The sequence below is a fragment of the Cucurbita maxima genome, unplaced genomic scaffold, assembly GCF_002738345.1.
Source record: "Cucurbita maxima cultivar Rimu unplaced genomic scaffold, Cmax_1.0 Cma_Scf00079, whole genome shotgun sequence".
NCBI classification, from domain to species: domain Eukaryota; kingdom Viridiplantae; phylum Streptophyta; class Magnoliopsida; order Cucurbitales; family Cucurbitaceae; genus Cucurbita; species Cucurbita maxima.
The window spans coordinates 179,544-197,040 of NW_019272095.1; the positions used below are offsets into that span (position 1 = coordinate 179,544).

The 17,497-nt window shown below is 36.3% G+C and overlaps 2 protein-coding genes across 3 annotated transcripts in view; one reads left to right on the forward strand and one right to left on the reverse strand.

The window, feature by feature from the left end:
• The first annotated feature begins 11,580 nt into the window (after positions 1–11,580).
• On the forward strand, positions 11,581–14,541 carry LOC111472593 (putative methylesterase 12, chloroplastic). 2 transcript variants are annotated; one of them, XM_023118212.1, is made up of 6 exons: positions 11,581–12,076; positions 12,722–12,773; positions 12,855–13,094; positions 13,190–13,333; positions 13,417–13,551; positions 14,124–14,541. In XM_023118212.1, the coding sequence occupies exons 1-6, from the start codon at positions 11,832–11,834 to the stop codon at positions 14,394–14,396; spliced, it is 1,089 nt and encodes a 362-aa protein (XP_022973980.1). In that variant the 5' UTR covers positions 11,581–11,831; the 3' UTR covers positions 14,397–14,541. The 2 variants fall into 2 exon arrangements, with proteins under 2 accessions (XP_022973980.1, XP_022973979.1); XM_023118211.1 differs by having other exon boundaries at positions 11,585–12,077; positions 12,717–12,773.
• A 105-nt stretch (positions 14,542–14,646) lies between these two features.
• The window catches only part of LOC111472590 (regulator of nonsense transcripts UPF3-like), a 6,510-nt gene continuing 3,659 nt past the window's right edge, over positions 14,647–17,497 (reverse strand). The window contains exons 8-13 of the mRNA XM_023118206.1: positions 16,952–17,010; positions 16,275–16,770; positions 16,004–16,096; positions 15,789–15,901; positions 15,647–15,699; positions 14,647–15,301 (exon numbers count right to left, since the gene is read on the reverse strand). Coding sequence (XP_022973974.1) covers positions 15,661–15,699; positions 15,789–15,901; positions 16,004–16,096; positions 16,275–16,770; positions 16,952–17,010 — 800 coding nt within the window. The 3' untranslated portion in view covers positions 14,647–15,301; positions 15,647–15,660. The remainder of the gene's footprint in view (positions 15,302–15,646; positions 15,700–15,788; positions 15,902–16,003; positions 16,097–16,274; positions 16,771–16,951; positions 17,011–17,497) is intronic.

A 17,497-nucleotide genomic window follows, 5' to 3' on the forward strand; every position in this document is an offset into this window, starting at 1 on the left:
TTTTTTTTTTTTTTTTTTTTTTTTTTTTTTTTTTTTTTTTTTTTTTTTTTTTTTTTTTTTTTGTAATTACTTTTTTGCTTATTTCTATCATTTTCTCCATTATTATTATTATGTCTTAAAGCTTGGCCTTATCTTGCCATCCCCTTTCACATTCACATTTGTTCATATAAGTATATTAATCATATAATATACTATACATTTATATGAATTTCATAATTAACAATTTGGATGTCGACCAATATGTCAACGTCTCAATTTTACAAAAATTAAATATCGATAATGTAACGATCTATGCCTAGGATTTGGGTCAGGATTCGAAATTTGAATTTGATACATGATAACCCTAGTATTCTCCTGAACATGGTCAGGTTACGAAGGTGCACTTTGTGGGTATAAGATGTGATTTTCAATTTTTTTAAAGTTTTTATTAGTCAATCTATCCTCAGGATCGCTCTTATTTGAATGTAGTCTCGATTTATTCATGTTGTGAGATCCCACATTGGTTGGAGAGTGGAACAGAGCATTCTTTATAAGGGTGTGAAAACATCTCCCTAGCAAACATATTTTAAAAACCTTGAGGAGAAGTCTAGAAGGGAAAGCCCAAGGAGGACAATATGTACTAGCGGTGGGTTTAGGCTGTTATAGTTGGTATCAGAGTCAGATACAGGGCAGTGTGTCAGTGAGGACATTGGTCTCGAGGGGGTGGATCGTAAGATCTCATATCAATTAGAGAGGAGAACGAGTGTCAGTGAGAACACACATTTTAAAAACCTTGAGGAGAAGTCCGGAAGGGAAAGTCGAAGGGGAACAACATGTGCTAGCGGTGGGTTTAGGCTGTTATAGTTGGTATCAGAGTCAGATACAGGGCAGTGTGCCAGTGAGGACATTGGTCTCAAGGGGGTGGATCGTAAGATCTCATATCAATTAGAGAGGAGAACGAGTGTCAGTGAGAACACACATTTTAAAAACCTTGAGGAGAAGTCCGGAAGGGAAAGCCAAAGGGGAACAACATATGCTAGCGGTGAGTTTAGGCTGTTACAATTGGTATCAAAATCAGATACGAGACGTTGTGCTAGTGAGGACATTGGCCTCAAGGTGGTGGATTGTGAGATCTCATATCGATGGGCTTAAGATGTTATACATTACGAGTAATTACTCGACCATATATTAAATCTTAATATTAATATTTGGAACTTTTTATTTAAAAATATATCTCATAAGTATTTAAACTTTGTTTAAATATAGTCAATTAATTGAAATAAATTAATAAATTAATAAATTATAAATATTGATTTTAGAGGTGAAAGGAAGTCCAACTAATCCACGCCACTCCCACGTTATTTCCTACCTAATTTTCTTGCCTTCTTCCTTCTCAAGATTGTGACATTCTCTCTCTCCATTTAATTATATTTTTATTATATCATAACATCAATAATTTCAACTAATTAAATAATATATTAAAATCCACATTATTTTAATTATTTTAACTTATCGAGTCACGATATCTCACGTTTCATAAATACTTATTTAAATTTGAACTATATAATAGTCGTGGAAACTTTAACATATAATTTTATTTTTTCATGACAACGTTTTAATTGGGTTGGGTCTAAACAAATGTCCTGACCCAACTCAGACAACCTTAATCGGGTTAGCTTGGGTGGGTTTGAGTTGTTCGTGTCATTTATTCAAATTATTTTTTTTAATAAAATTAAAAGTTAGTAAGTGAAATATATATTTATATATTTTCCAACATTTAATTAAGATTTACTATTGATTTTCACATATATTTTTTAAAAATTAATTATGAAATTAAATAAAAACTAAAATAAATATGGTATATATTCGTATCAAAAGAAAAAAAGGTATGCTTTGAAGTTAACAATGAGGTCGATTCAATCCAATATGGTTTTCCATAAACTAATTTAATCTATAAAATTTTCATTTATTTGAATCCTGTTAGATGAAAGTTATCAGCTAATTTAGGAAATGATCATAAGTTTATAATAAAATAATATTATCGCCATTGGTTTAAGGCCTGCTTATACTCAAAGGGGATAATATCATAGCATTGTGAAGAGTCGTGTTCATCTAACATAATATCAGAGGCATGCCCTAAACTTAGTCATGTCAATAGAATTCTTAAATGTCGAACAAAGGACTCCAAAAGAAAAGGAGTCGAGCCTCGATTAAGGGGAGGTGTACTTTGTTCGAGGGGAGGTGTTGAATGAAAGTCTCACATCGCTAATTTAGGGAATGATCATGGGTGGCCTCCAAAAGAAAAGGAGTCGAGCCTCAAGGAGAGGCGTACTTTGTTCGAGGGGAGGTGTTGGATGAAAGTCCCACATCGGCTAATTTAGGGAATGATCATGGGTAGCGTACTTTGTTCGAGGGGAGGTGTAGTCACACATCGGCTAATTTAGGGAATGATCATGAGTTTATAATTAAAGAATACTATCTCATTGGTTCAAAACCTTTTGGGGAAGCCCAAAGCAAAGTCACGAGGGCTCATACTCAAAGTGAACAATATCATACCATTGTGAAGAGTGGTGTTCATCTAACAAATCCAACATAATCGAGACAATCGAGATAAGTTCATAACCCAACTAAATCGAACCGGTTAAATTACCTGATCGAGTTTTTCAGATCATCAAATTTTTTAAAGGAAAGGAAATAAAATAATGTGTTATTGTGATTGCTTAGGTAGCAAATAGAGAAGGTTAAGCTTTTTTGGGTTAAAAAAATGGGCAAAGTAATTGAAGTTTGTGTGCAAGCTTCACCTAATACTTATCTTAATATATCTATCGCTCTATTGTCACATGCCATCACCATATCTTCATCATATTCCATTATATGATTCAACTAAACTTTAATCTTTTTATCTTCCTCCTTTCCATACCAAATGCCTTTTTTTTTTTCTATTTCCGGCTAAGTTAAGCTTAAATTGGTCTAACTTTTCTACTATATTAATTTTGTAGTAATTCATGCTAATCCGATTTTCCCGTTTGATGGTCCCGATATTTTCCTACAACATGGTCATGTTAATTTTTTTCTACCAATTTGAGCATAACTTAGTCACTAGGACCCAGAAATCAAATCAGGATTTAGAATCTGAATTTGGCACCTAATGACCCCATTACTTTCTTCTCACTTCTAAAAGTAAAGACTATTCTCACATATCAACATGTTTAACTATGTAGTTCTTATAACTAAGCAACCGAAAGAGAAGGTGTACCTTGTTGGTATAGGTAACATTTTTTTTACCTTTCTTAAACATCTTATCCTCATATTCGCTCTCATTCAGATCTGGTCTCGGTTCATTCATTTACTCCTCTTTGACCCGAGTGTATAAAAAGATACAAGTATGGTGGGCTTTTTTAAAAAGATAATATTTTGAAATTAGATTTTGAGAAATGGTGGGCTTTTTTCAAAATGGATAATGAAAATTTAAAATAATAGATTAGATCCATATAACCCAATGTTCCACTTATTATAGGCCCATAGAATTTCCAATCAAGTCCTTTACAAAAGTTCATGACAAAAGATATAATGAGTGCATGATGTGTTGCTATCTATCATCTTTGACCAAAGCACGACCTTCATGTCCCCGCTAGTGATTTGTTAGGTCATTCGATTTGATGGGTTCTTTTTGACGATTCTAAATTTTTACTTATCTAGAGTCGGTACTGTTGTCATTATCTACACTCAAATGCAGAAATAAGTCTTTAAAAACTTTATTGTAAAACATAAACTTTATCTTAAAACACTGTCATGGACTTACGTGTTATAAATATCTTTTAAATGACACAACAAAATAGTAAATGAATAAATAAATGTTAAAATTAAAGATACCCTAATTCTATGAAAATAAGTACAATTACCCTATGCATATGACATGGTCTCGAATTGTAATGTCGTTGTCAACCATACATGGATGTCTTGTCTTTACCCGAAATTACAACATGAGTATTGAAAAAAAAAATACTAAATGACTCCATTGTTGGTGTTAGGGAAGGTAAACACATGCAACTCATGATCTAGGGACTTATCATTAAAAACCATCATAGGAGTGACCTCCAGTCCGGACAAAGTTGGATGTATAGTACTTCCCTACACACGATCCACACATGTGAGTGTGGATCTCCAGGCGGTTCACACCCTCCTAGACCCATCATAGTCGAGCTAGCTTTCTGTAGCGACGTCCGGAGGTCAGTAGGCCCCTGAGTGTCATGTGAGGAACGATCATCATCATCATTATAGCATACGCATCCATACTCATCACCATAAATGGGAAAGTATCCTAATGTATATGTACACACAAAATGCATGAGGTACCAATAGTTTCATCTTTAAACCATCTTCATGACGCAACCTTATACACTGATCATCTATTACTCTCAGCAACATGTAGGTGTTGATTTTCATATGCTCATCATCATTAACTTCAATTAAGGTTGTGTCTTTAGAAAAATAAATCATCATCATAGTGCATCATGACATTCAATACATGTACGTCGTCTTGATAAGGAATAACGTCATGCTAAACTATCTCATTATCATAAAATCTTACATCATCATATTGACATACATCATCATCATAATGTCGTCATCATCATATCATCATCATCATATATGTCAACATAATTTCATACACCATCATCATTATGTTATCGTCATCATATTATCATCATCATTATACTTTAGTTAACACATCATAACATACAAAACATAAATGACACGTGCAAGAGCCACTAGGCATGTGTCGTCATATATAAGACAAGTCTTTCGACCGAGTCGATTGTAAGGTCACTTGATTGACCTAGGCCTAAGCTACTATGACTTCTTGATGTTAGCGTTACTTACTCTGCTTTCTAAAATTTAATTCTACCTAAGAGTCCAAGAATCATAAATCATAAATTAGAACTACTATGGAAATTGGCTCACCTAATTTTGCATAAAATAATTTTAAATCTCCTTAGTTAAATCTAATTAGGCATAAAAACTTACCAGTAATAATTTAAATTAACTAAGCCTAATTAAACATAAATAATTTCTAATTAAACCTAATTATGCATAAAAAAATTACTCCTAATATTTAAACTAACTAACATGATTATGCATTAAATAATTTAAACTTGATTCAAAAATTTAAGTCAAAAGGCCGTCATACTCACCTTAAACGCTTTCGAAGAGTTGAAATTAGAAGAAAAAAGTCCAAGCATATCAGATTCTAGCCAGATCAACCTGCTGGCCCAAAGCGGTTAGAAAATGTATTCTCGAAATGTATTCTAATGGGATGATAAAAATGAAGTGAGGGACCTCCCGTTTATAGTGGGGCCAACCCCTACTTCCCAGATCAACCTGCTGGCCCAAAGCGGTTAGAAAATGTATTCTCGAAATCTATTCTAGTGGGATGATAAAAATGAAGTGAGGGACCTCCCGTTTATAGTGGGGCCAACCCCTACTTCTCAAGCAAACTTTTTTTTTCTTCTAATTTTTGGGTTATTACACCTTTGTTGTTTTAAGTGATTTGGAACTTCCATTTATGACATTTTGTGGGCTCTTCCCATGATTGTGACTGACTCTATTTTTTCTAATAGAATAGATACGCCACTAGATGCATGACATGTCTAATATGTGAAGTCTTGTTTTTTATAATAGAATAAAGACGTCACTACATGCATGACATGTTTAATATATGTGGAGAGTTATGTGAAAACATTTCAGGAACGATGCTTGAAGTTAAAACATTCATAATAAATTCATTTAAAATAATACTTGTAACAGTTCAAGCCCACTACTAGCAGATACTATCTGCTTTGGCCCGTTACGTATTGTCATCAGCCTCACGATTTTAAAGAGCCTCTACTAGCGATAGATTTTCACACAATGAAATCTTTGCATCGTTTCCCTTTCCAACCATTGTGGGATTTCACTATTGAAGTTAGGAAATGCAATCATATACAATCATATTTGAGACTTATCCTTTCATCGTCATCATGACTTTGGTCTCACTTTTCAGTTCGAGCTGAATTGGATGTCAGTACTCCTCTACACTTAGCCCATGCATGCACACATGGACCCCTAGGTGGGCTTCTATATGTACCCCTAGACTTATTCTTCAGCTAGCATACACTCACGCAGCCAAAAATGCCTAGAGAGAAAGGAGCACACATAATATCATGGTGTAGATAATATCGTAGTGTACACATCCTTAATAAATCATGACAGAAAATTATTTCGATGCATGTGACATACAAATGCATGAGGTCCTTTGTATCAACCCTATTTTTCCTAATGAAATATAGGCGCATGCATGACTTAATTAAAAAAATACAGATAAATATGTTAAAACATTTGAAAGCAATGTCACGAACTTGCATGTTCATAATAAAATCATTAAAATATTTACAAAGAAAAGCAAGTAGAACCTAGATAAAATAAATAAAAATAAAACAATGTTCATGTCTAACCTGAAGACTATAAATAACATGAATGTTTCTACCCTATATTAAGTCTCATGGTCATCACGTGACGTTATCATTCGTGTAGAGGTATCTTGTCTTTACCTAAAAAGTAATAATAGCACGTGACTTAGTATTTTAAAAAATACTCCGTAGTAAGTGACCCCACTACTGAGGTTAGGAAGTGCAATCACATGCGTATATGGAAGCTATTATTAAAGATCATTTCATCGAGTTAGTCTCAACTTCCAGTCGGGTAGAATTGGATGTGTACCATTTCTCAACCTTTGAGAAATTTTAAGATAAGAACTTGTCACCTTGATCAATGCGCAAGGTTCTTAACTCGTGATCAAACCCATTTTCAACTAGTTTTTTTAACTTCTTGAACACACATAATTTCTCTCCTTTTTCTCTAAGCATGCACACCCACATCCAACGACTATAATCATCTACAAGTAAGTTGGTTCAGGTGCATGATTTTGGGTAGCCTCGTAGTCATGTTCTTCTCTATCATCATTTTGAGCACCAGAAAGTTGAAGTGTCCTAGTTTTGCATGTCATAACCAAGCTGGGTCTACGAGTGTCGTCAATAGAGAGGTGGGTCGAATGGTCTCCAATAGTATCTTGTACAGGCATTAGTTGATTGTTTTACCTTCATCAACAAGGCTCCATTTCTGTCGAACATCTTGATGAACGAGTCAGCTAACTCCACTCTTCTTCTTTCTTCCATCATCTGACCAAGACTGATAATATTACTCTTCAAGCTTGGGATATAATATACCTTGGTCAGTAGACGTTGGTCGTCGTTCTTGCATGGGAACAAGATGAATCATTTGCCTTGGATCAGTACAATTGATCCATCGCCAAATTTCACATTTCCAATGACGTTGGTCGTCATTCTTGCATGGGAACAAGATGAATTCTTTGCCTTGGATCAGCACAATTGATCCATCGCCAAACTTCACATCAATGAGCTTCTCATCAAACTCCTTAAACTTTGCTCGATCTCTGATCATGTGGTTGCTTGCTCCGTTGTCTAGATACCACATGTTAGTCTCCACTTGGTCTTCTCCTTTGTGAGAAGGTTCACCATAACCTTCTTTTCGTTGAGCATCAACAGGTTGGGCATCTTCTCGGCCAACATCAATGTGAACTCTTGATCATGTGTGAGTGAGGTTTGCTTATCCGCTTATCCGCATCTTTCCTTTTCGTCTATGCAAGTCACTCCTCATGTGTCAATAAGAGATGTTTCTCCTCCTCTCTGTCATCGTAGCAACAAAATCTCGCCTCATGAACCTTGAAACGACCAACGACCTCTTCATCGACATATTATAAAGGTTGTTGAACTGCACAATAGAGACATCAATGTACATGAATCTTAGGGGGACAACTTGAAGAAACTTTTGGACAACGAAGATCTCCTCCACCTCGTCGCCTAAGAACAAATGTTTCTAATGAGCATCATCAACTGATTAACTATCCTTCATGCGGATAATCTTAAACTCATTCTTTAAAGAATGAACCTATGCTTTCTTGACATGTTCCACACCCACATGCATTATTTGCAGCGTTTTTCACACTGCTTCTTTGAGTTCTTCTCTGCTAACATGAGAAGGACATCCTCCGAGATTGCTTGGTTGATGGAGGCAAGAGTCATCATTTTCTCACGCTCCTCAATGTCACCATGCTCGATGACATCCCATACACCTTGTGCGTGTAAGTTAACACACATCTTTGTCGACCATGTTGCGCAGTTACTCTTCATGAGTAATGGATATTAGAGTGTTACATTCCCCTCCTTTCCGCTCTTTATCATCGTCATATCTCCTCCAATAACTTTATGCGGTGACAACATTTATTTCGACATCCTAGCTTTGATACCAAATGTTGGATATGACCCAAATGAAGTAGAAAGAACAACTTTAGGGAGATCCTTTGAACTAAAGACCTTAACCACTTATGCTATTCAATTCTCTTTGTTGTTGTGAATAGAGTATAAAGATTTTATTTACACGTCATTTCATAACTATTCCAACCCATTATGAATATATCACCTACACGCTCTCATATATTTGTAAGAGATGTGGGAGAATAAACCATAAAAAATAATTATGAAATTGAATAAAAATAAAATAAAAATAAAATAAATATATGTATATATAATTGACCGTAAGTAAAAATATATTTTCATTCTAACATGGTATCAGAGTCATGCCTTAAACTTATTAGAGGCATACGACTCTCCACAATGGTATGATATTGTCCACTTTGAGTATAAGCTCTCATAGCTTTGCTTTGGGCTTATCCAAAAGGCCTCACTACCAATCGAGATAGTAGATAGTATTCCTCATTTATAAACCCATGATCTTCCACTAAATTAATCAATGTGGGACTCACTCCCAATAATCCTCAACAATCCTCGTACATTATAAGCCTCCTTTGAGGCTTATGGAGCTCTCAAATAGCCTCCCCTTAATCGAGGCTCAACCCCTTTCTTTGGAGCCCTCGAACAAAACTTAGCCACGTCAATAGAATCCTCAAATGTCAAACAAAGGACTCCAAAAGAAAAAGTCGAAGGCATAGTAAAAAAATGACTAAGACTCCAAAAGAAAAAGGAGTCGAGCCTCGATTAAGGGGAGACGTACTTTGTTCGAGGGGAGGTGTTGGATGAAAGTGGGAAAAAGTCGAAGGCATAGTAAAAAATGACTAAGACTCCAAAAGAAAAAGGAGTCGAGTCTCGACTAAAGGGAGACGTACTTTGTTCGAGGGGAGATGTTAGATGAAAGTCGAACATCGACTAATTTAGAGAATGATCATGAGTTTATAATCAATGAATATTATCCCCATTGGTCCAAGGCCTTTTGAGGAAGCACAAACCAAACTCATGAGAGCTTATGCTCAAAATGAACAATATCATACCATTGTGGAGAGTCGTGTTCATCTAATAGACACAACCTAACTTAAATAAATTCATAATTCAATCCAACTCGAGCATACCTTTATATGTACGAAAGACGAACAAGATATAAACAACTTGGCTCAAAAACCTAGTGGTGGCACCTGGAATAATTGTGGGCATGATTGGTGTGATATGCCTCCAATTGCCATTCATTGTGGCCCTAAGGATCCTTAATGGATTGGAGTTGGAGGACATTAATGAGGGACACCATAATTTTCTTTAAGCCAAGCCAATTTCTTAAACACGTGGTGTAATAAATAGGTAGTTGTTATAAATGGAAGAACAAAAATGAAATTATGAAATTAGTTGAACGGTTGAAATATACCCGGGTCTAATAGAAAAAAAAAATTGGACTAATTTAAAATTTTGAGTTAATTGGACTAATGACCGAGTAACCTAAACAAAATATCAAATATTAATAAGTGATAGGTAAGAATTCAAAAAAAAAAAAAAAAAAAAAAAAAATTGTGCGGTTGCTGGAAAATGGGCAAGTGTCGGAATTCTCACGCTCGCAACCCACGTTCGCTCCCAGACACTAAGGGTACACGAAATGAAATCATACTCAGTCGCCCCTCACAACACACACTTGCAAGAGAGGAACCACGAGTAACAGAGAGAGATTGAATGGTCATCGTTATTTTCCAACGAACCAAAACCAGAGGAGACAAACTGAACCCCACCTCTCGTTTTAAGACACCCAATGAACCACGAATAATTCCCAAATGTACCCCCACATGACTATTCGTCATAAGCTCACCAGTAAGAAAAGGAAAGGTGAAATATAGAATGAAAGCAACCGAATATGAACGGTTTACCCCATCGGACATAAATACCAGTGAGATGAAAACCCACTCCCTTCAGGTGTGAAAAGGTTGTGCAAGGCCATGGAAGAGAGGACTAATGAGTCATGGAACACCTTTATGCACACGAGCAATTACCACCAAAGTGGTGTGTAGCTTTGTTGGCCAAGAGTATGAACTAGTTACTCTACCCTCCGCGCACAAGTTGTATGCTCAGAACTATTTGAGCTTCACGTTATTAATTTTACTTGTGGAGTAATTACTTATCGTTTCGAGGTTTTTAGATATTTAGTACTAAAGATCTTATCCTTCAATAAAGTTGTTAACCAAATTCTCGAGAATTCCAATCCTTTGGAATGAAACCAATTTGAGTCGGAGGTTTTAGCATTTGCGAACCTGAGGTTTATACATTCAAAGCCTTTTAAGAAAGTTCTTAAATTCAGTTGACTAGAATTACCATATTGGATTATAACCTTATTTTCAAGTTGATCGAGTTGATCCGATAAAAAAAATCACATGGCAAAAACAGCCATAGAAAATGAAATGAAATGTCGAGTAAATAAATTTGGTGTATTATTCGTTTCCACAGCAACCGCCAAAATCAATGAGAATTGATTGAAAATGGTGCTTTGCTTTAAAAACTAGACAACCTTTCTTCCATTATCACCCTTTGTAATTCTCCATCAAGTTTTTCAACTACAAATTTTATGTTTTCCAGCCCTTCCCCATTTCCGATCTCTTCCGAACATTATTTATCATTCTCGAGTCAAATCAGTCATAAATATTACAAGGCGGTTTGTAAATATGAGCTGTTTTTGTTCATATTTCACATGGTGTTAAATAATGAGAAACGAGAAACAGAAGTGGAATTGAAAACTTTCTGATCTCTGTCACTTTTCTTCATCTTCTCCTGCTCTGATGCTATGTTAAGAATGAGAAACAGAAGTGAGATTGAAAGTCTTCTACTTTTTTTCTGTTCTTCTTCCTCTTCTGCTCTGATACTGTGTTAAGAATGAGAAACAAAAGTGAGGTTGAAAGTCCTCTATTTCGATCTCTGCCACTTTTCTACGGTTCTTCCTCTTATTTTTCTCTGATACCATGTTAAGAATGAGAAACAAAAGCGGGATTGAAAGTCCTCTGTTTTGATATCTGTCAATTTTCTTCTGTTCTCCGTCTTCTCCAGCTCTGATATCATGTTAAGAAGGAGAAACAAAAGTGAGATTGAAAGTTCTCTATTTCGATCTTAGTTACTTTTCTTCGGTTCTTTCTCTTCTTTTGCTTTCATACCATGTTAAGAACGAGAAACAAAAACTATAATTGAAAGTACCCTCTTCCGATATCTGTCACTTTCCTTCGGTTCTCATTCTTTAACACACGGGATCCATCATTAAAAGTCTTAGCAAGTTCGGAAGCCTCAACTCCGCGGCACGACCCTTTTCTTCCTTCCTTACTCTCACCCACTCCCGCTTACTAAACTCTTGACAATACCGCGATGAACACAACCCCTAATTCCTCGCCTTAACCTTCGTTTTTCATGAGATTTCTTCGATTTCTTATCGTTTTGAGTCGAAAAAATTTGTGGGTTTTGTTCAGAATCAGGTTCTGAATAATGGGTAACAGCCTGATTTGCAAGTCAAAGAAGGATGTGAAAGAGATTGGATCAAGAAGCAAGAGAATGGGTCGGTCGCAGAGGAAGTTGCAGAGCGAGGAAGAGTTTTTGAAGAAGCAAGCACTCTCGTTGGCTCTGCAACAGCTTCAATTGTCTCAGAGGTTTGATGGATCCACTTCGAAAAGAATTGGGTCGACAAGTTCTCGAAGACATAATCTATCCGATCCATTCTGTAATGGGAAGCAGGTGGGTCTTTATTTTGTTTGTTTGTTTGTTTATATTTGGATCAAGAAAAGTGGGTTATCATGATTAAGCTCTGTTTGATTTCATGGCGGATTGCCTTTTAGAATGGTTCATATTTTATAATCTGTGAGTCTACTTTTCAGCATTAAATAGTTTCTTTTTCCTTTGTGGTTGACCTTTTCTGGCTATCATTACTCTGTTCTTTTTATCAGCATGAGGAGAATGAATGAATGATTTCTGGTGTGCTTAATTATAGATGTCAGAATCTACCATGTGATGTAAATTATGAAAAGTCTACCAAATCCATGAATAGAAAGTAATAAAGGAAGAACTATGAAGTGTAATCAATGAGTAGGATCTTAATGAGTTCTAGACCTCGTGAGCTATGGTTTGATTCGAATCCCTATGAAGTTCTGAACATCTATTAGAGAAAAGAGAACGAATGGATCTTATAGGATTCCCGTGAATTTCTTCCAGAAGCGGATGATTATTCATTTGCTTCTCACGTTTCGTGAATAGCCGGGACATTGAGGAATACCGAGAAAAGCATTTAGGGAATCGGTCTAATTCTATCTCTGTTCGTTCCGTTTGAAGAAATGAAGGATCTATTGCATTAACACGATTTTCTTTTCTTCCTCTTAGAATCCGAGCAAGAGAGTTTCGAGAGCAGAGGTGACTTCAGGTGAAGCAAATCTGCAGGTGAGGCTTAGAAATGTCTACCTGTTATCAGATTCTGCTACTTTATCACTAATCATCTCACCAATTCATATCATTTTGCAGGCACTAGATTTTCTTGAAAACGTAAAGGAAAAGAAATTTGTTTTAGTTCATGGTGAAGGGTTTGGAGCTTGGTGTTGGTACAAGACAATTTCTCTACTGGAGGAAGTCGGATTGTCTCCAATAGCCATTGATCTCAAAGGCTCTGGTATTGATCTAACAGATACAAACAAGGTGGATAGTCTAGTTGAGTACTCAAAGCCATTGATTGAGTATCTACAAGGCCTTCCTGACAACGAAAAGGTATTAGTGAAGTATCAGAGCTACAAGGCCTTCTAACAGAGTACTTTACCCGCTCATTCTGCTAATTAAAGTTAACAAAACTTGGTGTTTTGCAGGTTGTTCTAGTTGGGCACAGTAGTGGAGGTGCTTGTGTTTCTTATGCTTTGGAACATTTCTCAAACAAAGTAACGAAAGCAGTTTACATTTGTGCAACGATGGTGGGTGATGGGCAGAGACCTTTTGATGTGTTCATGGAAGAGGTATTTGATTAACTATGGAACGTTGCTTTTCTTGGAGTTTCATAAACTCTCTGTTGTTCATGCTGATATAAACTGTTTTGCAGCTTGGATCTGAAGAGATTTTCATGAAAGACTCAAAGTTTTTGATCTATGGGAATGGAAAAGATGAACCGCCTACAGGATTCATGTTTGAGAAAGAACAAATGAAGGGGATGTACTTCAATCAATCTCCTACCAAGGTACTTTTCTCACCTTGGCTTTAAATCGAGTTTGATTTAGGATCCTTTTGTATACATTCGAAGGCTCCGAGTTTAGTTTAGGATCCTATTGGTAGTTTCTTCTGCTTTAGAGTACTAGTGAAGTATCAGAGATAGGTGATGTTTATGAGCTTCGAATTTGGTTTAGGATCCTTTTGTATACATTCGTAGTTTCTCTTGCCTTAGAGTACTAGTGAAGTATTAGAGCTAGGTGATGTTCATGAGCTTCGAGTTTGGTTTAGGATCCTTTAGTTTCTTTTGCTTTAGAGTACTAGTGAAGTATCAGGGCTAGGTGATGTTCAGGATCCTTTCGTATGCACTCGTAGTTTCTACTGCTTTAGAATACTAGTGAAATATCAGAGCTAGGTGTGTTCATGAGCTCCGAGTTTGGTTTAGGATCCTACTCATAGTTTTTTCTACTTCTGAGTACTAGGAACCAAACTTTTCCATAGAAAACTTGTTGAAGTTTGTTTTATGCTTCTGAGTTGTGTAAATATATATATGAAGATGTGATATAAGTGAGCTAAAGACCAATATGGTTGGTGGGAATGCAGGATGTGGCTTTGGCAATGGTTTCAATGAGACCCTTCCCATTGGGTCCAGTCATGGAGAAACTCTCACTGTCCCCTAAAAACTACGGAACCGGGCGTCGATTCTTCGTTCAAACGCTCAATGATCGCGCACTCTCACCTGATATACAAGAAAAGCTGGTCAGGGAAAACCCACCTGAAAGAGTTTTCAAGATCAAAGGCAGTGATCATTGCCCTTTTTTCTCTAAGCCACAATCACTCCATAAGATCCTCCTGGAAATTGCTCAAATTCCATAAACTAGGCTTCTCACTCTCTCAATCTGTCTCATAGAAAGAACAAAACAAAGCTTTTGTGCTCCTTGATTTGATTTTGTAAGTTATTTATTTATATAGCAGAACCAAAAAAGATAACAGGGCATAATAAAATCATGGATTTGTGCTATGAATGAATATTAGAAACCAAAGAACACGAGGTTCTTATCCAGAAATGACCAAACAAACACAAAGGAAAGTAAATAAAAGTGATATATTAGTCGATAGAAACACATATATCATAATCATCCATCACATTTTTCATATACGACATGAAAGAGTATTAAGTTTGATGATTCTGATTCACAGCCTCACGCAAAGAATCAAGTACAATTGTGTACTAACCACCCCCAGTGAGATTATGGTAAGCAGAGTACTACTAGGTACTTTCTATATTTCAAGCTCCTAAGGGAAAAGAAACATAGCATTATGACCAAAACATCAAGCAAAGGGAAAGTTAGAATGAATCTCCCTCTTGGCTTTGATCTCGTGTCATGCAAGCCACGTATGTATATACCAGCACGTTCCTCCAGGTGAAGCAGTGTCACACTTGGTATGTTTGGGCAAAAAAATCAGATCATACCAAACCAAAATCCACAAACCATATTTGGTCTTCAACCAAAGAAACTTCGATTTTGTAAAACCAGAAATCCATAGAACGCATATTCGGTCTTCAACCAGAGAACACTTCTGTGTTTTGTAACCACCCGTATACGAAACAATTGCATCTTGCAATCCAGTTCATGAAACCTATTACTGTTACCAACTGCTTCCAGGGCATATCTCCATTTTACATGATGATGCCTTCTGAGGATGTGCATTAAGTCCTCAGAATGGAGATATTCCCCCTGGAAGTTTGAGGAACCATAGTCCTGTCTGGATGCCATTATCTGTTCGATAGCATACACATCGTCACGATTCAATAGAGAACAATAAATAAAACAGCACACAAAATCCAGCCAATATGTTAATTATATGCAGATATCAGATGAATTCAAGGAGAATGCATGGCAGCAGTGAGCAATATAAGCAATAACCTCTTAATGATATTAGTGAAATGTTGGCACGATGGATGGATTCAAACATGTGCTATGGTTACTTTAAACCAGAATCTTTAGTTAATTTAGACACTGCTTTGTCGTTCGGTTGGACATCTCTGGGGACAAAAACCTCTTAAAACAGTCTTGCTTGTATCATAAAGGAGATAAAAAATTGCTAATATGCAAAGGACTCACATGATTTAAATATGTTAAGAACCTGAAGATGACTTCTGAACCCATACTTGTTTCTGCATAGGCATCAAAGATAATGAGTTTCTGAAAAAGAAGTGATCATGTAACACGAGAGATAGTCACTAGCATGGATGCAGAAACGAACCTCGTGACCACTGGCAACACCTCTTTTGGACGGCTTCCCTTCATTTGGGTTCAATGACCCATCATCCTTCATGACATGCCCAGCCCCACGACGTCCACCATGTCTAACAGAACCTAAAGAAAGCACAACACATTTTAGATTAACGAAAAGCAGAAAGTACTTTTACAGCTTCCTAAAATAAGTGAACGTAAGAAGCGTTCGTGAGGAAGTACAACCATTTTCCACTGAACTGTTACGTCCACTCACAGTAGTTGTAACATCCCCAGTCCTGCTTACATGAATATCTTCTTTCATTTCCCCACGGTATGCTGTAAATGCATAAAATACATATTGGGTTATAATTTCTCATGTGGAACAGAGTCTGCATTTAGCTCATATCAAGCAGTATGATTTGACACAATGACCAAGGTCCGATACTTCAATAATATGATTGTGTATATATATGCAAGTAGCCTCTTCATCTCCAAAGGATTATAATAGTACTACCTTCAACTGAGTCAGAAAGCAAATGGCTAGATTGTGCAACAGAGGATTCCTCAAGTTGTGAGACTGAAGCATCTGAACGACTACGTGGCGCCCACACACCACGATCAGGTCTATCTTTGTTTCTTATTCGTTTTTCTTGCTTCTCGCTAAGACTACCCAGGCCATGAAGTTCCTTCTTACTAGGTTTACCGTCTGAAGGCCTTTTTCCATCCCCTTCCAAACCGGATGAATTTGGTTCATTACTGGACATATCATTAGACCCAGATCGAGCATTAATGGAACGAGGTAGTCGCTTCCCATTGTCTGAGTTCAGGATCTGAATTTTTTGATGAGATGGAGCTCCTGATGAAGTCTGTCCATGACGTGATTCATTATTTAAAAGAATGCTTCTGATCATGCTTCCACTAGCCTCACGCCTCTGATTATGTTTTGATGCACTAGCAGGAGAAGTCCCAGTAGATGTCACGCTCTGCAACTGTAGCATGCCATCAGAAACCTGCAAAGGTATCATTATCCAAGAAATAGATAATCAAGTGTCACAATTTGAGGCAAGAGAAAAGAATTTGTGCCCTCCAAAATTAGCCTTGAGTGACAATTGATACACACAAGTTAATAATTCTAAAGAGAGTAACAAAGTTGGAATGGAATAATTAGTTGAGAGAACTAAAGAAACGTACATGAGATATATCTCGCTCTTTCCCCTTGAGAAGCAGAATTTTTTTCTTTCCAGAGTCAGCTGTTACAGATACATATGAAACAGAGGCTTCAAATTATAGACTGCAAGTTCATTATAAACATGTAGAGCATATTGATAAATTAAAAGAAATAAATGTGTAGCGAAGTCCAGTGCAGGGAAAGAACATAATTCAAAATTTCAGACAATGTGCACTATCTAATGGACGACCTTGTTTTATTTTTTCCTTTTCCTCATGGACAAAATTTGATACAACATCACAAAAGCGCCCCCTCCCATCCCTCAAATATATCACTTACAAGTGTTTAAGGTAACTTAATAATGCATGTTCACATATTACAATCCTGCAATCTGCAACAGCACAATATGGCAAAATACCAGAAAGAAACAAGAAAATAATTATTAATCAAGTGAAAAATGAAATTTCCACGAACATTACTACTCGGCTCAGGGTAATTTGAAATGGGAAAAATATAAAATGGTTGTGGGAACTCTTGACAGAAAAAAAAAAAAAAAAAAAAAAAAAAAA